Here is a 22,020-nt window from a genome sequence, read left to right as displayed (position 1 = left end):
ACATTTTCTCAAACAAGCCAAACAAATCTGGCCAGACAAACAATTTCAGTTATATCCTCCAGAAAAGATAGAACAAATGTTATGGTTAAATTCAAATATACTGATTAATAAAAATACATTCTTTATGGATTTATTGGACATTTTTATTATATTTGTTAATGATATTATGAATAGAAACGGATGAGTTATGTCACATGCAGTTATCAAAAATATATGGGGATTTCTGCTCAATCCAAACTTACAACCAACTGATTGCAGCATTACCACAGAAATGGAGGAGGCAAGTGGAAAGGGAGAAGGTAGGAAACTTGTTTGCCTGCCATGTATTAAAGATACAAATTGGCTGAAAGGAACAGGAATAAATATAAAAATATACCAGTTTCATTTGAGGACAATATTTTTTAACAACTGCTACATATACAGTAGGTTGCAAAATAAATGGGAAGAGATTTTCGATGTACCAATTTCATGGCATATAGTTTATGAACTGGTACAAAAAACTACACTTGATTCAACACTGAGGTTTTCAATTTAAATGATTACACACTGCTCAAAATAATAAAGGGAACACTTAAACAACACAATATAACTCCAAGTCAATCACACTTCTGTGAAATCAAACTGTCCACTTAGGAAGCAACACTGATTGACAATACATTTCACATGCTGTTGTGCAAATGGAATAGACAACAGGTGGAAATTATAGGCATTTAGCAAGACACCCCCAATAAAGGAGTGGTTCTGCAGGTGGTGACCAGACCACTTCTCAGTTCCTATGCTTCCTGGCTGATGTTTTGGTCACTTTTGAATGATGGCGGTGCTTTCACTCTAGTGGTAGCATGAGACGGAGACTACAACCCACACAAGTGGCTCAGGATGGAACATCAATGCGAGCTGTGGCAAGAAGGTTTTCTGTGTCTGTCAGCGTAGTGTCCAGAGCATGGAGGCACTACCAGGAGACAGGCCAGTACATCAGGAGACGTGGAGGAGACCGTAGGAGGGCAACAACCCAGCAGCAGGACTGCTACCTCCGTAGGGCAATTTGGAAAGCAATAGTCAGTCAATAAATAAAATAATAATATTCGTAGGAAAGGTTTTCATCTTTAGCTCACAATCTGTATCCACAGATTATCTCACAATCTGTATCCACTATAAAATTAGAAAGGTTAGAAAAGTATGTAAAACATCACAGCAAAATTGAAAAATATATGGCACATGGAAACCAAACGAGGGTGGTCTATGGTAATAGGTGGGATGGGCTGAGAGTGGCTGAGGGGTGGGATTAAAGAGTTTATGTTTGGTAAAGTATTATTGTTATGTGACTGCTTTATATAAAAGTACCATGTATGTAAAAGGTGTTTGCAAAATGTTTATGTAAAATGTAAATGTAAAATGTATATGTAGCAAAAAAACTGTAAAAAAACTAAAAGATATTTGTCCTCCAAAGGAGGGGTGGTGGAAAATAAAATAAGAGTGTGCAAAGCTGTCATCAAGGCAAAGGGTGGCTACTTTTAAGAATCTCAAATATAAAATATATTTTGATTTGTTTAACACTTTTTTGGTTACTATATAATTCCAAATGTGCTCTTTCATAGTTTTGATGTGTTCACTATTATTCTACAATGTAGAAAATAGTTAAAATAAAGAAAAATCCTGGAATGAGTAGGTGTGTCCAAACTTTTGATTGGTATTGTATATTATGCTGTATCCAACACACAAGGTTGACTCTTAACCTGATTGAAGTGTATCTGATTGTTCCTGGCGTGTTCCTGCCTTAGTTAATACAAGTCTTTGTGCATGTTGTCACGTCCTGACCTTTTTTATGTCTTTTTTTGTATTTCTATGTGTTTGGCCTGGTATGGTTCTCAATCAGAGGCAGCTGGCAATCGTTGTCTCTGATTGAGAACCATACTTAGACAGCCTGTTTTCCTACTATGGGTGTGGGTTGTTGTTTTCTGTCTCTGCACCAGACAGAACTGTTTCTTGTTGGTCTATTTTTGTTATTTTGGCCTTAGTGTTCTGAGTTTAATAAATATGAACATGGACACTTACCACGCTGCATATTGGTCCAATCCTTCCTACTCCTCCTCAGACGAGGACAGCATTACAGAACTACCCACCACAACCGGACCAAGCAGCGTGGTAACCAGGAGCAGAGGGTTCTGGACTCCTGGACATGGAAGGAGATTTTGGACGATAAGGGACCCTGGGCACAGGCTGGGGAATATTGCCGCCCCAGGGAAGAGCTGGAGGCAGCTAAAGCTGAGCGGCGGCGATATGAGGAGTTAGCACGGCGGGGTTGGCGCACGGGGAGTGTGGCTAAGTCAGGTAGGAGACCTGAGCCAACTCCCCGTGCTTACCGTGGAGAGAGGTTGACCGGGCAGGCACCGTGTTATGTGGTGAGGCGCATGGTGTCCCCAGTGCACACGCATAGTTCGGTGCGCTACATCGCAGCTCGTCGTATCGGCCGGGCTAGAGTGAGCATCGAGCCAGGAGGAATGAAGACGGCTCAGCGCATCTGGTCCCCAGTGCGTCTCCTCGGCCCGGGTTATATGGCACCAGCCCTACGCACGGTGTCCCCGGTTCGCCAGCACAGCCCAGTGCGGTCTGTTCCACCCCGCCGCACTTGCCGGACTACAGGCGGTATCCAGCCAGGACAGGTTGTGCAGGCACGGTGCTCGAGACCTCCAGTGCGTCTCCACGGTCTGGTCCAGCCTGTGCCTCCTCCACGCACCAGGCTTCCTGTGGCAGCCCCACGCACCAGGCTGTCTCTCCGTCTCCTCCCTCCAGGTGCTCCCTCCTGTCCAGTGCTTCCAGAGCCTCCCTCCTGTCAGGAGCTGCCAGAGCCGCCCGTCAGTCAGGAGCTGCCAGAGCAGCCCGTCAGTCAGGAACTGCCAGAGCAGCCCGTCAGTCAGGAGCTGCCAGAGCAGCCCGTCAGTCAGGAACTGCCAGAGCAGCCCGTCAGTCAGGAGCTGCCAGAGCAGCCCGTCAGTCTGGCGCTGCCAGAGTCGCCCTTCACTCCGGTCCTACCAGAGTCGCCCTTCACTCCGGCGCTGCCAGAGTCTCCCGTCTATTCGGGGCCCGCATAACGGGTCCCCAGTCTGGGGTAGGCGGCGAGGGTCGCCGCTCCAAAGGCGCCACCTAAGTGGGCCCAGACTAAGGTGGAGCGGGGTCCACGTTCCGCGCCAGAGCCGCCACCGCGGACAGATGCCCACCCAGACCCTAACCTATGGGTTTAGGTTTTGCGGCCGGAGTCCACACCTTTGGGAGGGGTGTACTGTCACGTCCTGACCTTAGTCCCTTTTTTTTTAGTCTCTGTTTTAGTTTGGTCAGGGTGTGAGTTGGGGTGGGCATTCTATGTTTTGTAGTCTAGGTTTTGTATTTCTATGTGTTCGGCCTGGTATGGTTCCCAATCAGAGGCAGCTGGCAATCATTGTCTCTGATTGAGAACCATACTTAGGTAGCCTGTTTTCCTACTATGGGTGTGGGTAGTTGTTTTCTGTCTCTGTGTCTGCACCAGACAGAACTGCTTCGTGTTGGTCTATTTTTGTTATTTTGGTCTTAGTGTTCTGAGTTTAATAAATATGAACATGAACACTTACCACGCTGCATATTGGTCCGATCCTTCATCCTCCTCCTCAGATGAAGAGGACAGCCATTACACATGTGTTGATAACAGTTGGAGGAAACGGCACTCCAGGAGAGCATGATCACTCAAGGGCTGAATCAAATGTCAGAACGTTTACATATCAAATTCTGACATCGAATTGTTTATTCATGAAAGGATTCACATTGCCAGGGATAAAAACAGTGCCCGGGTTGTCTCTAGTGTGGTGCAGTTTTCAAAGATGTGAGGGCATATTTTGATAGGTTATTGACTATTCTGTTTTGAAATATATCAATGCAACAAAGTCCTAACGTTGTAAAGCCAGTTTACAGTCTGAGGGACCCTGACAAAACAGACTAAAAATAAAAGGTAAAAAGAGAGACTCTGAAGTCTGCACACTGCAATCTACAGATGTATGATCTTTATTTGGTCACCCTGTAGCAGGATTATTTTCCTGCCATAGCTAGCTGGCTCAAATTAAGATCCTACATCTGTATGTGTCTGTACTCGTCGCCAAACCCACTGGCTCCATGTCATCTACAAGACCCTGCTAGGTAAAGTCCCCCCTTATCTCAGCTCGCTGGTCACCATAGCATCTCCCACCTGTAGCACACGCTCCAGCAGGTATATCTCTCTAGTCACCCCCAAAACCAATTCTTTCTTTGGCCGCCTCTCTTTCCAGTTCTCTGCTGCCAATGACTGGAACGAACTACAAAAATCTCTGAAACTGGAAACACTTATCTCCCTCACTAGCTTTAAGCACCAACTGTCAGAGCAGCTCACAGATTACTGCACCTGTACATAGCCCACCTATAATTTAGCCCTATCAACTACCTCTTTCCCAACTGTATTTAATTTATTTATTTATTTTGCTCCTTTGCACCCCATTATTTTTATTTCTACTTTGCACATTCTTCCATTGCAAAACTACCATTCCAGTGTTTTACTTGCTATATTGTATTTACCTTGCCACCAAGGCCTTTTTTGCCTTTACCTCCCTTCTCACCTCATTTGCTCACATTGTATATAGACTTGTTTATACTTTATTATTGACTGTATGTTTGTTTTACTCCATGTGTAACTCTGTGTTGTTGTATCTGTCGAACTGCTTTGCTTTATCTTGGCCAGGTCGCAATTGTAAATGAGAACTTGTTCTCAACTTGCCTACCTGGTTAAATAAAGGTAAAATAAAATAAAATGTTTCCCTGTGGTTTATTGGCAACAACAATTCAAACCTTGGGTCTTCATTAAAAGTCAATTTACAAAGAACAAGCCCGTAGAGAGAGAGACATAAATTATTAGTTCCTTCATATGATATGTCTCTACTCCAGAGTAGTGCATTCCTCACAAGGGAATGGTCTGGACAACAAAGTTATCATAGATTTCCCCAGTTAGTCTCCTACTGTAATCGCAATAGTGGCCACCATGGCATTGCACATTCATTCAAAAGGAGGCATCACCATTCTACTATCTAATGAAGTCTGTCAAGACATTAATTTCCTCTATTATTTTGTTTATTCATAACAATTAAAAACATCCAGACCTGATGGTCTGGATAGTGACTTCTTTGCTTTGAATATTCTGTTTAGATTAATATTATTTCAGTGAAAAGGAGTCAATGTGAACTGACCTTGTGACAAGTGGTGTTTAAGGTTAGCTATTATCATAGTGTTTATCTTTCTCCCACACAGGCCAGGATTTACACAAACACGCCTCAGGTAACAAAGTCACCAACAGAGGAAATGATCTGTTTAATTGAACTGAATTCTGAGTCTGACTTGGGCAGCTAATGAGAATTTAAAAATTGGTAAACTCTCTTGCAATAGCAGAAAGTCACGACATTTTCTATGGTTTATCTACATCTTTCTCCGCTGGTATTTATTGTAATGTTACTTTAGCCTACAGTCCATTGCAGTCAAATATTGCTTGCTCTTTTATGTGTCATTTAGGCTTTACAACCTCAGCAGTCTCCAAGCAGCAGATAACACGCATAAAGGACCAGAGTAGTGCCTTCCTCCCGCTTTGTCTTTCTGGGCTGTAGGCAGGCAGATGCCTGGACTGAGGATGCACAGTGTATCATAGGCCACAGGCCACAGCCATGGAAGCTGGCACTCTATTTAAGGGTGTCCAGCATGTGGTTATGTTCTGTGGCTGTCGGGCAGACAGACTGTCTCCCTCCCTCCCAGCAAGCACAATCCGCTCTTGTGAGCCTAGTGCTTGCACGGCTCATGGTGGATATGTATCTGTTGTTTTTCTCTGTAGAAGCCTTCAAATCAAGCACCCTTTCAGCCCTCAGCACCCCAGGAGCTCTCAGTTACCTCTACCTACAGAAGAGTTCAAGAGTTTTATACGTAGTAGTCTTGACTTCTCCTCAGTGCCTCCCAAATTGAAAACAATAACATTGTTTCCAGTCGGGTTAAGTTTAGTTTATTGGGGTCCCCATTAGCTACTGCACATGCAGCAGCTACTGTTCCTGGGGTCCACATAAAACTTACAAATACATGATAAAGTACAGAACAGTTATAGACAAGAACAATATAAGATATTACATTACATTTAAAATACAAAATACAAATAAGAGTTATATTGGAGAGACACCAAGAGACAACAAAAATAATATTTACACACTATTCCTATATACATATTCATATTCTTATATACAGGACAGTTAAATTAGATCTTTAAACAGAGGAGAGGCGCTGTGATACAATATGTTTTTTTAATCTGTTTTTTAAAGCTAAACTTGCTTTTTGCCTGAGTAACCTCTGGTGGCAGAGTATTCCATGATGACATGGCTCTACACATAACTGAGCGACGCATTAAATCTGTTTTTGGTTTGGGTACAGTGAAGAAACCCATAGTGGCGTGTCTGGTGGGGTATGTATGTCTGTTTGAAGTGTATGCAAATAAATTATACAAGTGGTTAGGCATTTAACACACATGTTTCTTAACAAGACTAGAAGAGAAGTAGTTCATTTCTCCTCAACCCTCAACCATGAAATACTATCATGCATGTTGTTGATGTTAGTTCTGTGTGAGCAGTGAAGGGCGAGGCGTGCTGCTCTGTTTTGAGCCAGCTGCTAGGTCTTTCTTTGCTGCACCTGACAATATTACCAGACAGTAATCAAGATGGGACAAGAAGACCAGAGCCTGAACAACTAGTACAGTTGATCTGTGTTAAAAACACAGAACATATTTTTTTTATAACAGACATACCTCTTACCATCTTCACAGCAACTTTGCAAATATGACTTGACCATGATAACTGACCATCCAATGTTACTCCCTGGAGTTCAGCTTGTTCAATGGTCACACCTTTTATGCACAACTCCAGTTGAGGTTTAGGTCTAAGATAAGGCTTTGAATCAAATACAATGCTTTTGGTTTTAGATGTATTTAAGACCCGTTTATTGTTATTACCCATTCTGACTGTCACGACTTCCGCCGAAGTTGGCTCCTCTCCTTGTTCGGGTGTAACTATGATGTGGGGGACCAGGAGTTGTTGGCTGTGGTTAAAGCGTTGAAGGCGTGGAGACATTGGCTTGAAGGAGCTAAACACCCTTTCCTCATTTGGACTGACCACCGCAACCTGGAGTACATCCGGACAGCGAGGAGACTGAATCCTCGTCAGGCAAGGTGGGCCATGTTCTTTACCTGTTTTGTGTTTACCCTTTCCTACAGACCAGGTTCCCAAGATAAAAAGGCAGACGCACTGTCCCGGGTGTATGATACAGAGGAGCGGCCCATGGAACAGACTCCCATACTCCCGGCCTCCTGCCTGGTAGCGCCGGTCGTGTGGGAGCTGGATGCGGACATTGAGCAGGCGTTGCGTACAGAGCCCGCTCCCCTCCAGTGTCCCGTTGGGTGTATGTACGTTCTGTCTGCTGTCCGTGACCAGTTGATCTATTGGGCCTACACGTCTCCCTCCTTTGGTCATCCGGGGATCGGTCGGACGGTGCGCTGTTTGACTGGGAAGTACTGGTGGCCCACTTTGGCTAAGGACGTGAGGGTTTTTGTCTCCTCCTGCTCGGTGTGTGCCCAGTGTAAGGCTCCTAGACACCTGCCCAGAGGTAAGTTACATCCCTTATCTGTTCCACAACGACCTTGGTCACATCTGTCAGTGGATTTTCTAACAGATCTTCATCTTTCACAGGGAAACACTACGATCCTGGTCGTTGTGGATCGTTTTTCTATGACCTGTCGTCCCCTCCCTCTGCCCGGTCTCCCTACGGCCCTACAGACTGCGGAAGCCCTGTTTACTCACGCCTTCCGGCACTACGGGGTGCCTGAGGATATAGTGTCGTTCATGGAACGTCTGGGGGTCTCGATCAGCCTTACCTCAGGTTTTCACCCCGAGAGTAACGGGCAGGTAGAGAGAGTCAACCAGGATGTGGGCAGGTTTCTGCGGTCCTATTGCCAGGACCGGCCGGGGGAGTGGGCAGAGTTCGTGCTCTGGGCCGAGATATAACAGAACTCGCTTCGCCACTCCTCCACTTACCTCTCCCCCTTTCAGTGCGTATTGGGGTACCGGCCGTTCTGGCACTGTGGCATCAGGGTCAGACCGAGACTCCTGCGGTGGACAACTGGTTTAGGCGCCAGAAAACCAGTGTGGACCGTCACCGCAGTGAGACCCCGGTGTTTGCATCAGGGGACTGGGTCTGGCTCTCGACCCGTAACCTGCCCCTCCGTCTGCACTGCCGGAAGCTGGGTCCGCGGTTTGTGGGGCCATTTAAAGTCCTGAGGAGGGTGAACGAGGTATGTTACAGATTACAGCTTCCCTCTGATTATCGTATTAACCCCTCGTTCCATGTGTCTCTCCTCAGGCCGGTGGTGGCTGGTCCGCTCCAGGAATCTGAGGTGCGGGAGGTCCCTCCGCCCCCTTTGGACATCGAGGGGGTCCCGACGTACATTGTTCGTTCCATCCTAGATTCGAGGCATCGGGTGGGGGGCCTTCAGTACCTCGTGGAGTGGGAGGGCCAGAGGAGAGGTGCTGGGTTCCGGTTGCAGATGTTCTGGATCCTGAACTGCTGCGAGAGTTTCACCGTCGCCGGCCGGATCGCCCTGCGCCTCGTCTTCCGGGTTGTCCTCGAGGCCGGTGTCGGCGCGCGTCAAGGGGGGGGAGGGGGGGGGGGGGCGTGTGTACTGTCACGACTTCCACCGAAGTCGGCTCCTCTCCTTGTTCAGGCGACATTCGGCGATCAACGTCACCGGCTTTCTAGCCATCGCCGCTCCATTTGTCTTGTAAAGTACACACCTGGTTTTCATTTCCCCAATCAATCTACTTGTATTTAACCCTCTGTTTCCCATCATGTTTGTGTGTAATTGTTTCATGTTATTGTGGTGTTTTATTACGCGCTTTACTTTTGTTATGTTCCGTGTTTTGAGCGTGTTTGATTTATGTAGTGCTCTCGTTTTTGGGACTAAAATAAAAGTGCGCCTGTTAACATTACTCTGCTCTCCTGCACCTGACTTCGCCTCTAGTACACCCCTTGACACTGACTGTAACTCATTGCTAAGAAATGACAGGGACGATTTCTGGTTTCAGTCCACCCCTGAGACCAACTCTCTCCCTGAGCTCGGTAATGATGAGCTGGAGTCTTCTTGCTCATGTACGCATTAATTAAGAGCTAGTCATTATTCCTCTCTTTCTCCCACTCTCTCAATCATTTTCCAGTCCAATCTCTTTCTCCCCGACTTCCTCTCTTGTTCTCCCCTGCTCACCTGTGCATGTGTGATGTGCTGTCAATCACACATTATCTCTGGGGTTCCAACAGCTCCTCCATATTTGTCTCTGAGGCAGAAACAGATTTTGGCAGCAGATTGTTTCAGGCCACCACGTCAGTCTGATTTGTTCCAAGAGAATCAGAGTTCAGGCAGCAGCATTTCCATACAAACTGTTTGGATACTATGCAGTATTCAACAGGGCGCTAGATAGATGATTTGGACAGCTAAACATTTCCTCATTATGTTTTTATTGACATCAACAACCATCTCAGAGATCAATAACACTATTTGATTGGAAATGAGAATGACACAATCATTTCCTGTGGTGTATCGATCAGCAGACAAGGAACTGATCAAGATCACAGTTAGTTGTGCCCTGATAGACATCATGCTTACTACTGTAGCTTGTTTTAGCGCCGCATGAAAAGCACTTTTCCTCATGCATAATTGAATATGGATAATTGCATAAAGACGACACACAGGGCACATAATGAATCACATTATGTTCTCAAATTACTACCGTAGATCAGACACAGTTAGGTAAACACCGTGATCATGACAAGCATGTGCACATCTGAGAGATGTTCTGGTGCTTTTTACATTAGATATTGTAGATCAGGGATCATCAACTAGATTCAGCCGCGAGACGTTTTTTTCTTGAGCGGAGGGTCGGGGGACCAGAAGAGAATTACAAAGAATTTGTAGACTGCAGATTGGCTGCAAGAAGCCAAAAACAGATAAAACATTTGACTAAAACATAATAATTTCAAACCTTGCTTACATTTGTATACGATCACGCGTCTTTCTATTATGCGTGGGAGTACTTGGAACATATTTCCAAAATTAAAATGACTTGGAGCTGATTACCTGGTGTTTTTACAGTCTTTCTTGTAAAAAACGTTTGCTTAGAAAACTTGGGGAGCCAAATAAAACCACCCGCGAGCCAAATTAAGCCCGTTGGCCGCCATTTGGGGAACTCTGGCGTAGATGTTGCATGTTTTCCCTATAAGCCACTCTTTGCCACTCAAACTCAATTATGTGACATGGTGAAAGCGTCCCTTAGGGAGCCGTGTGAGGAAACAGGGAACATTGGTATTGCTGTGCCGTAATCATGGAGCTGTGGTGTTTATGAACAGACCAGATGATTACATCCTCTCCTGCTACAGACCATTACTTTCTTTGGAAACGTTTAGGGTGTTCGCCCTGATGCATTCTAATTGGCTCGATCTGTTAAGTCTAATCTTCAGAATGACCTTTGGATGAAAATATGGAATGCATGTATGATGTGTTAAACTGTACTGATATCTCTTAATATCTGGAATATTTAATATTATTGTTTGTAAAAACAAAAATAATCATTATAGATACATGACTGAGCAACCGCAGTAAACTATTCTAAGACTGCATAAACATTTTTTATGAGGGATACTTGCTGAGCTGAAGTTGCATTGCAATCACACAGCATGGATTTAAGAGAGTTGGCTTAATGACTTGTAACTATAGCAACACAATACAGACTCTCATGGATGCGGCCTATTAAGGATGCAAATTGTCTTAACACTTATTCCCCCCCTGAATATGAGTTGATCATATTGTGACAAAGAGCGAAATGAAGACCAGTTTGGTGGGAGAGAAGGTGGAGTAATATTGTGAGAGCACATTATATTGTTACCAGAGTGCATTCACTGAGTTTCCCTGAAGGACTCTTTTCATTTTACTGGAGACTCAACCATTTTAATTCTTAGTTATCCTCCCTACAACCCACCTTTGTTTCTTATTTTCCTGCAAGAGGTCTTATTTGGCGTGCGTCCCCTTGAGCAAGGGCACGATGATGGATACAGAATCCTAGCATTCACCCTCAAACACCAACAGGAAAAATAACTCCACCTAATTTATTCGTTTGGAGGACCATTTACTGTATAGGGTTCTTTCCCAGGATTTTGGATACAAATGTTATTTTTCTTCCCTCGTAACAGAAAATATAATTTGGTAGCTGAAATAGGGACCAATTACAGCAGAATAAATAAGAGTTAACCATAGAGAGAGAGAGAGAGAGAGTACTTTACTGGTCTAGCCAAATAGGCCACAGAGGGAAGGAGAGAGGTTTGTACTTCTTGATAATAAACCTAAATGTGCCAACTCTCTGCCAGACAAAATGCATGGAAGACTAGAGCAGAGCATAGAGGCCAACATCCACCTACTATACTCCATCTGGATCAGGAAGGGACCTGTCTCAATAAAACACTAAACTGTTAGCTTGTATAGATGGATGCTACATAACTAAGCAAAAATAACTCCAGAGGAGTGAAAATGATAACGCTTGGACGATAAGGATTTTTTAAAAGCTTTGTTCTGTGCCAGTGTAGTACTGCCTAGCGTGTTGATACCACAGGTGGTGTCGAGAGTTTTTCAGCACAGTAGATTGTGAAATGAGAGCAAAGCTTGTTGGGATCAAGACAGCCCCCCCAGACAAGCTCTGCCATCTTCGTCAAGCAGTGTTCTACACAGTACCTGGGGCAGATTAGACTGCCCTCAATTTCATTACACCAGGCCTGTCAACCCCAGCCCACCAGAGAACAGGAGAATACACCATGACAGCACAGACGCAGGAACAAATGAGATGGAGCTACGCGAACCTCCAGAGACACAGACAGATACAGGGGAACAGAGAGTGAGGAGACAGAGAGAGGTGGATACAGGGGAGGATAGAGGGAGGAGAAAGAGAGAGGGGGAAACAGGTGAGAGGAAGGAGAGAGGAAAGAGAGAAGGAAACATTGAAACATGAGAGGAGAGAGAGGGAAACAGGAGAGGAGAGAGGGAGGAGAGAGGAGAGAAAGGGAAACAGGAGAGGAGTGAAAGGGATACAGGAGAGGAGAAAGCGAGGGAGAAATAGGAGCGAGCGAGAGAGAAAGATACAATAAAGGATAGAGGGAGAAAGACAGCAGAGAGCAGCACATTCACCTCCTCTCCAGCCATCACCAACATCAAATCAAATGTTATTTGTCACATGCGCTGAATACAACAGTGAAATGCTTACATACAAGCACTTAACTAACAATGCAGTTTTAATAATAAGTGTTAAGTAAAACAATTGATAAGTAAAAAATAAAAGTAACCAATAATTAAAGAGCAGTAGTAAAACAACAGAAGCGAGGCTATATACAAGGTGTACCGGTACAGAGACAATGTGTGGGGGCACTGGTTAGTCACGGTGATTGAGGTAATATTTACATGTACACTACCGGTCAAAAGTTTTAGGACACTGACTCATTCAAGGGTTTTTCTGTGTTTTTTACTATTTTCTACATTGTAGAATAGTAGTGAAGACATCAAAACTATGAAATAACACATATGGAATCATGTAGTGACCAAAAAAAGTGTTAAACAAATCCAAATATATTTTATATTTGAGATTCTCAAATAGCCACCCTTTGCCTTGATGGCAGCTTTTCACAATCTTGGCCTTCTCTCAACCAGCTTCACCTGGATTGCTTTTCCAACTGTCTTGAAGGAGTTCCCACAAATGCTGAGCACTTGTTGGCTGTTTTTCCTTCACTCTGCAGTCCGACTTATCCCAAACCACCTAAAATTTGGTTGAGGTTAGGGGGATTGTGGAGGCCAGGTCATCTGATGCAGCACTCCATCACTCTCCTCCTTTGTCAAATAGCCCTTAAACAGCCTGGAGATGTGTTGGGTCAATGTCCTGTTGAAAAACTAATGATAGTCACACTAAGCACAAAACAGATGGGATGGTGTATCTCTGTAAAATGCTGTGTCAGCCATGCTGGTTAAGTGTGCCTTGAATTCTAAATCACTATACATCATTATAAATCACTGACAGTGTCACCAGCAAAGCACCCCCACACCATAACACCTCCTCCATGCTTTACGGTGAGAAATACACATGCTGAGATCATCCATTCACCCACACCGCATCTCACAAAGACACGGCGGTTAGAACCAAAAATGTCCAATTTGGACTCCAGACCCAAGGACAAATTTCCATCAGTCGAATGTCCATTGCTCATGTTTCTTGGCCCAAGCAAGTCTCTTCCTATTATTGGTGTCCTTTAGTAGTGGTTTCTTTGCAGCAATTCGACCATGAAGGCCTGATTCACACAGTCTCCTCTGAACAGTTGATGTTGAGATGTGTCTGTTACTTGAACTATGTGAAATATTTATTTGGGCTGCAATTTCTGAGGTTGGTAACTCTAATGAACTTATCCTTTGCAGCAGAGGTAACTCTAGGTCTTCCTTTCCTGTGGCGGTCCTCATGAGAGCCAGTTTCATCATACCGCTTGATGGTTTTTGCGACTGCACTTAAAGAAACTTTCAAAGTTCTTGACATGTTCCGTATTGACTGACCTTCATGTCTTAAAGTAATGATGGACTGTTGTTTCTCTTTGCTTATTTGAGCTGTTCTTGCCATAATATGGACTTGGTCTTTTACCAAATAGGGCTATCTTCTGTATACCCCCCTACCTTGTCATAACACAACTAATTGGCTCAAACGCATTAAGGAAAGAAATTCCACAAATTAACTTAAGAAGGCACACCTGTTAATTAATTTAAATGCATTCCAGCTGACTACCTCATGAGGCTGGTTGAGAGAATGCCAACAGTGTGCAAAGCTGTCATCAAGGCAAAGGGTGGCTACTTTGAAGAATCTCAAATATAACATATATTTTGATTTATTTGACACTTTTTTTGTTTTATTTCATAGTTTTGATGTCTTCACTATTATTCTACAATGTAGAAAATAGTTAAAATAAAGAATTAAGAAAAACCCTTGAATGAGTAGATGTTCTACAACTTTTGACCAGTAGTGTAGGTAGAGTTAGTGACTATGCATGGATAATAAACATAGAGTAAGTAGCAGCAGCGTAAAAGGGGGGGGGTGGGGTAATGGTCTGGTTAGCCATTTGATTAGCTGTTCAGGAGTCTTATAGCTTGGGGGTATAAGCTGTTAAGAAGAAATTGGACCTAGACTTGGCGTTCCGGTACCGCTGGCTGTGCGATAGCAGAGAGAAGAGTCTATGACTAGGGTGGCTGGAGTCTTTGACAATGTTTAGGGCCTTCATCTGACACCGCCTGGTATAGAGTTCCTGGATGGCAGGAAGCTTGGCCCCAGCGATGTACTGGGCCATATGCACTACCCTCTGTAGTGCCTTGTGATCTGAGGCCAAGCAGTTGCCATACCAGGTAGTGATGCAACCAGGATGCTCTCGATGGTGCAGCTGTAGAAATGTTTGAGGATCTGAGGACCCATGCAAAATCTTTTCAGTCTCATGAGGGGGAATAGGCTTTGTCGTGCCCTCTTCACAATAGTTTGATAGTTTGTTGGTGATGTGGTCACCAAGGAACTTGAAGCTCTCAACCTGCTCCGCTACAGCCCCATCAATGAGAATGGATGCGTGCTCGGTCCTCCTTTTCCTGTAGTCCACTATCATCTCCTTTGTGATGTCACCCACATTTAAGGGATTGGCCTGAAAGCATGTAAAGTAATCGGTGGACAACATAAGCTGCATTTACACAGGCAGGCTAATTTGACCAATCAGATCAGATCTTTTGCCAATAATTGGGCAAAGGATCAGAATTGCTGTAAGCATTCTACACGTGTACTGCGATTTGCAAGATCTTGTTAAATCGGCCTGATATTAGTTTTGCACAAAACATCTTCCTGACTTTAGTTCTTACTCGTTGTCTGTCGTGATGGAGAAAGTGAAGCAGACACTCAATGGCATATTGGTCCCAGTGAGGACGCAGGAGAACTGTACTTGAGGGTAGGAGCGGGGGGGGGGGGGAATTCCTAAGACTGTCTGGGGGTGGCACACAGATGTGTAATTGGACCACGATGTGTGAGAAACCAAGTTGTGAGCTGCCCTGGGTATAGGTTGTCCTCTAAGAAAAAGGAAAATAATGTCATATGATGTTAATTAGATCTGTTTTCCCAGGCGTTAAACGGTCCAACTTTTTGCTAATTAAAAATGATATCATTTCTAGAAACTCGCAAAATCCTTTTGATACTCAAAGGATGATTATGATAATGTTAACCTAACTAATTGTTGCTTTGTAATTCAACTACGGTTTATGCTCCATATTATGTAGCCGATTGCACTCTGATTTCTTCTCACTATTAGTAGATGAGGGCCTGCCTGTGCAGAATGAGCAGAGCCGCTGCATGGCTTGGGTGATTCATCTTACATGCCAAACCAATTGTGTGTGTGATTAAGAGGCATGCGATTCCTCCAGGCCCGCCCCATAACCAATTTCCTGATCTCTAAAATGAACCCATTCCAATTCTAAGCAGCTGAATTGTTGTGTCACTGAATGGGAAAGGGATGTCTGAATATGTACAAGTGTAGGATCTTAACTTGATCACTCAGTTGCAGGAGAACTTTCCAGCAATGCAGGACATTTTAAACTTGTGTATTTAGGTTTATAAAGGCTTCTGAGTTTGTAATTTCCATTTTGTAATCTCCCTTACGAAAAATGTATCAACCCTTACAAAATGTGTCCATTAATTATAATCCACATAATAATTTACATTTTTTGTTGCTGCAGGATTATTTTCCTGCTGTAGCAAACTGGCTCAAATTAAGATATTACATATGTACAGTACCAGTCAAAAGTTTGGACAGGGCTAAGTTTGGACAGGGCTATTTGACCAAGAAGAAGAACTCCAGAATCACCAGAACCACCCAATCGAGATGGTTTGGGATGAGTTGGAATGCAGAGTGAAGGAAAAGCAGCCAACATCAAGGCAAAGGGTGGCTATTTGAGAATCTCAAATATATTTTGATTTGTTTAACACTTTTTTTGGTCACTACATGATTCTATATGTGTTATTTCATAGTTTTGATGTCTTCACTACTATTCTACAATGTAGAAAATAGTAAAAAACACAGAAAAACCCTTGAATGAGTCAGTGTCCTAAAACTTTTGACCGGTAGTGTACATGTAAATATTACCTCAATCACCGTGACTAACCAGTGCCCCCACACATTGTCTCTGTACCGGTACACCCTGTAAAAAATAAAAAAAAATTCTCTCTCTCTCTCTCTCTCTCTCTCTCTCTCTCTCTCTCTCTCTCTCTCTCTCTCTCTCTCTCTCTCTCTCTCTCTCTCTCTCTCTCTCTCTCTCTCTCTCTCTCTCTCTCTCTCTCTCTCTCTCTCTCTCTCTCTCTCTCTCTCTCTCTCTCTCTCTCTCTCTCTCTCTCTCTCTCTCTCTCTCTCTCTCTCTCTCTCTCTCTCTCTCTCTCTCTCTCTCTCTCTCTCTCTCTCTCTCTCTCTCTCTCTCTCTCTCTCTCTCTCTCTCTCTCTCTCTCTCTCTCTCTCTCTCTCTCTCCAGGAACTGTATCTGCATAAAAAGCCATTCTCCACTTGTTAGGTAACCAATAGGCTCTGAAAAGGGGAGCATTAACTAGAAACATGAGGTGATGGCATCGGATGAATGGCACGACAATGGGCCAGGATTTCGTCACGGTATCTCTGTGCATTCAACTTGCCATCGATAAAATGCAATTGTGTTCATTGTCCATAGTTTATGCCTGCCCATACTGTAACCCCAACATGGGGCACACTGTTCACAACATTGACATCAGCAAACCACTCGCCCACACAACGCCATACACTTGGTCTGCAGTTGTGAGGCCATTTGGACGTACTGCCAAATTCTCTTAAATGGAGGACACTTATGGTCGTGAAATGAACATGCAATACTCTGGCGGACACTCCTGCAGTCAGCATGCCAATTGCACGCTCCCTAAACTTGAGACATCTGTGGCATTGAGTTGTGTGACAGAATTTAACATTTTAGAGCGGCCTTTTATTGTCCCCAGCAAAAGGGGAACCTGTGTAATGATCATGCTGTTTAATCAGCTTCTTGATATACCACACCTAACAGGGATGTAAACAAATTTGAGCACCACAGCTTTTTGTGTCTGTAGAACATTTCTAGAATATTTTATTTCAGCTCATGAAACATGGGACCAACACTTTACATGTTGCATTTATATTTTTATTCAGTGTATTATGAGCTGAAATAAAATATTCTAGAAATGTTCCATTAAATGAAAACAACATTAGCCTCATCCACATTCATGGCCTATAACCGATGATGTCATGTTTAGCCAGTCACTCACTATAGGATGGTCGATATGCAGTACAGCCCAGGGCAAGATGCTTGCAGCATTAAGTTAGCAGGTACGGATAGTCCAATCAATGTGACCTTACCTTAAAAACTCCTTCTCTATTGATTACATTATTACAACAGTTTTGTCTCAAATATAGTATAAATGACACAAAAAAAAGAGATTTGGGGTGAATTATTTGATAAGTCATGCTGGTCCTATAGGGGTCACATTCTGAGGATCTGGGTGCCGGACAGTACAGTAATATATCACTCACCATGTCTGTGTCTGACACTGGTCCAAAGCTGGTCACATAGATATTTGTCCTCACCTCCGTCACACTCTCTGCTTGGACATGAGGAGAAGACAGAGGTAGAGTTTAAGTACCTTCCTTAAGGGACAGAGGTGTGCTCCATCTAAGATGGTTACCAGTCCTTATCGGACCCCCAGGCCGTACTGTTGTTCTGTCTACTTCAGGTTGGTTGTTGATGTCAATTTAGTAAAGTCAGCTCACTTTCCAAAACCAAATCCAATGACAGAGTCAGAAACATGAATGTTTGATGTCTCACCACTCAACCAAACAAGGCTGAACCTATGGAGGTAGCGACTTTGATTGAGGTTGTTTTTAGGGAGAGTGTTTGCATCATTATCACAGTCACAAACTGAGATGAGAAATCACAGGAATAATGAGGGTTGGCAGGACCACATTAAAATCATATTTAGGCCTGTTCACAGGGACTTGTTTGTATTGGTGTCAGATGATGCTATTCACTGTGTATTATACTAATGCACTCTATTGTGTATAATCCTTTAACTGGGAGCACTTCCTATCTGCACAGTCTGGGTAAACAACATTTCCTGTGTAATTGGGTGAAATGTGCAGTTTCAGAATAGAGTTAAGGACTGGAGATGAAACACAGAGAGACTGCCAAAAGTCTGCTGCACATGAGTCATCCTAAATGCGATGACGGAAGTGGTGGGAATCACCTTTTACTTATAAGGTTTCCAATTACCAATTACTTTCCAATTCACTTTCATTTTATCGATTGCAGGATGTAAATGAACGAGGGGCTTTGATGTAAGGCTGTGAGTGGCTGTCTGCCAGTCGTTGCTCCGAGACTGAGTGAAACCGATGGAATGCTTCCAGAACATGCCGCTATGGAATCTAGAGTTCCCCTGGCAACATGACATTGGCCATTAATCAAAATGCACATGCCGAGGGCTTTGGAATACAGAATACGTCCAACACATTTGGAGGGCACCTGAAATTTCTCTGTCTGGGAGGTCGGAGACTCATGGAAAGTGCATAGGTGGCAGAGCTAGTGTGGTGACAGATTTATCATACATCCTAGTGGGGGTGGAATGGAGCCAGGGTGCTCACCACTGTCAGCTTAAAACATCACATGGATTTCATGTTCACACTCTCATAGACCTCTGACTGAGAATTCAAAATCACTTATAATAAGCTACATTTAAAAAAAAAATCCACAATAAATGTAAAATCATTAGCACATGGTCTTATCACCACCCTAATGATGATGTAGCATTAGATGATGTAGCGTTAGCATTAGCTGATGTAGCATTAGCTGATGTAGCATTAGCATTAGCTGATGTAGCATTAGCATTAGATGATGTAGCATTAGCATTAGCTGATGTAGCATTAGCATTAATTGATGTAGCATTAGCATTAGCTGATGTAGCATTAGCACTGCTTCCGCCAGGACAGGGCAGGGCCGTCCCCAGTGGGCAGAAAATCAGAGCTCTGCTGGACCTCTGAGATCTGAAGACAGGGCTTGCAAGCCAAGTGTCAAGAAGCTGCTGTTTTTAATAGGGTCTTTGTGGCATTCTGTTGGCGATAACCATCTCCTTGTGAGGAGGATCAATAATTTCACTGTTCCTAAAAGCAATATGTTCAAGATCTGAAGAGATGTAGCATACTCTCACTGTGATCAGGGAAACTGAGCTGTTAATGACACCACTGTATGGCTCTGAAGGATCAATGGAGGTCAAGCTGACAAGGGACCCAATTGTTCATGGGGTCACAGCTCCAAATCCATCACTGCACACCACGGCTAGCTTCCTGGCTCGGTGAGCCTGGGCTGTCAATGCGGGGAGGTAGGGAGGAGGAAGGGAGAAGAGGACTTGCAAGTGCTCTCTGTTTCAGTAGAGGCAGTGGTCAGTGGCTTGTTTCTAATTAGATGGATATTATTTGTACTTCACTCCTGATCCTGGGGCACCATATCATGTGTTCAAGCTTTTGTCCCAGACCAGCACTAACACACCTGATTCAGCTAGTGAAGGTCTTTATGATTAGCAGATTGATTCTTCAAGTTAAAACTAGCTTTAATAGTTTTGGGTAGTAGAGTCAGACAGACATTGCAAAAAGGTAATATGCTAGCTAGCTGATGATCTCTTTGAAGCAATATAATGTATGTTTCAAAGACAGTTTTATTAAAGTGGTGGATGGCAGACTCAGCAGCTTAGAGAGAATCCTACACATTGTTTGTGGCAGAGCCCAAAAGGAACTATTAGCAGTATGTCTGGCTCTGGTAGAGGTGGGTAGTGTCTTCGCTCAACAAACCAGCCTACCTCCTAGTCCGGGGCGAAGCCGGTTATCGTAGCCATCCAGAAGTCTGTCCAGGATCCGGGTGAAAATAGTGATGTTGTCTCTACTGTCGTCAGGCATCGGCTCTCTGTGCCCAACCACTGCCCTGCAGGCAGAGAGAGAGAGAGAGAGCGAGAGAGAGAGAGATAGAGAGATTTAAATTGAACACAGCAGACATCTTTGAGTCTTTCCTGTATCAGTGGTTCCTCAGACTAGTCATGAGAAATACAGCTCCACCTTGAACACCACGTGTCTTGCTGTCCAGAGCTTCCCTCTGCACTAGTAATGAATATCCTTTTTACTACAAGCTCAGGCCAGACTATTGGAGGAACTACTGTTGTTTCAAACCACAGAGAGCTGTAGGGGTAATTGAACCTCTTCCTAATTCAACCTTCACAGTCATCGCTACCGCAATGATTAAGACACAAACATGTTGGGGTTTAATTTGAGGTGCTGTGTGGCAGCACACCACTCTCAGACATGGAAAGACCGATTGAAGTCCAAAAGGATTAGTAAAGCCTGTCACAGAGCTGCTGCAAACTCTGCCTCGGGATTTCTTCCTCCTTCTTTCCACATAATATTGACAAAGTATGTCCTAAATATGCAGTCAACCTCCGCTTCCTTAATTACCTTAAATATGACAAGTAATTATCTCGTTGTGGCCCTGGCCACTGTTCTTCAGTGAACAATGTTCTGGTGAGACGGAGGGCACCATAGATGCAGTACTGATGAGCTAATGAGTGCCATTTTCAATCAAACCCAGACCCTCTGAGGGATTGCTCTCTGACCTGTCTCCAGGTGACCCCTATCAACAAGCATGTCCGATGGCCGCTAACAGCTAACACTCACTTACATATAGGCATGCACCACACACAAGCACTCTCATATGAACACACATACACTACATGACCAAAAGTATGTGGACACCTGCTCATCGGACATCTCATTAATATGGAGTTGGTCCCCCCTTTGCTGCTATAACAGCCTCCACTCTTCTGGAAAGGCTTTCCACTAGATGTTGTAACCTTGCTGCGGGGATTTGCTTCCATTCAGCCACGAGAGCATTAGTGAGGTTGGGCACTGATGTTGGACGATTAGGCCTGGCTCGCATTCGGTGTTCCAATTCATCCCAAAGGTGTTCGATGGGGTTGAGGTCAGGGCTCTGTGCAGGCCAGTCAAGTTCTTCCACACCAATCTCGACAAACGATTTCGGTATGGACCTCGCTTTGTGCACGGGGACATTGTCATGCTGAAACAGGGCCTTCCCCAAACTGTTGCCACAAAGTTGGAAGCACAGAATAATCTAGAATGTCATTGTATGCTCTAGCATTAAGATTTCCCTTCACTGGAACTAAGGGGCCTAACCTGAACCATGATGAACAGCCCCAGAACATTTTTCCTCCCGTACCAAACTTTACAGTTGGCACTGTGCATTCAGGCAGATAGCGTTCTCCTGGCATCCGCCAAACCCAGAATCGACTGTCGGACTGCCAGATGGTGAAGCGTGATTCATCACTCCAGAGAACGCGTTTCCACTGATCCAGAATCTAATGGCGGCAAGCTTTACACTACTCCAGCCAACGCTCGGCATTGCGCATGGTGATGTGTGCGGATGCTCGGCCATGGAAACCCATTTCATTAAGCTCCTGACAAACTGTTCTTGTGCCAATGTTGCTTCCAGAGGCAGTTTGGAACTTGGTAGTGATGGTGCAACCGAGGACAGGTGATTTTTAAGCACTACACGCTTCAGCACTCGGCGGTCCCGTTCTGTGAGCTTGTGTAGCCTACCACTTCACGGCTGAGCCGTTGTTGCTCCAAGATGTTTTCACTTCACAATAACAACACTTACAGTTGACTAGGGCAGCTCTAGCAGGGCAGGAATTTGACAAACTGACTTGTGGAAAGGTGGCATCTAAGACGGTGCCACGTTGAAAGTCACTGAGCTCTTCAATA

General features: G+C 44.2%; 1 protein-coding gene across 1 annotated transcript in view; it reads right to left on the bottom strand.

Annotated features, from left to right (window-relative positions):
* Nucleotides 1-22,020, bottom strand: part of LOC139387943 (gamma-aminobutyric acid receptor subunit alpha-3-like) — a 141,063-nt gene that overhangs the window by 68,263 nt on the left and 50,780 nt on the right. Inside the window, exons 3-4 of the mRNA XM_071134341.1 lie at nt 20,052-20,173; nt 17,740-17,810 (exon numbers count right to left, since the gene is read on the bottom strand). Coding sequence (XP_070990442.1) covers nt 17,740-17,810; nt 20,052-20,173 — 193 coding nt within the window. The remainder of the gene's footprint in view (nt 1-17,739; nt 17,811-20,051; nt 20,174-22,020) is intronic.

The sequence above is a fragment of the Oncorhynchus clarkii genome, chromosome 29 (assembly GCF_045791955.1).
Source record: "Oncorhynchus clarkii lewisi isolate Uvic-CL-2024 chromosome 29, UVic_Ocla_1.0, whole genome shotgun sequence".
NCBI classification, from domain to species: domain Eukaryota; kingdom Metazoa; phylum Chordata; class Actinopteri; order Salmoniformes; family Salmonidae; genus Oncorhynchus; species Oncorhynchus clarkii.
The sequence above is the reverse complement of the archived record's forward strand: the minus strand, read 5'-3'. Positions and strand labels throughout refer to the sequence as shown.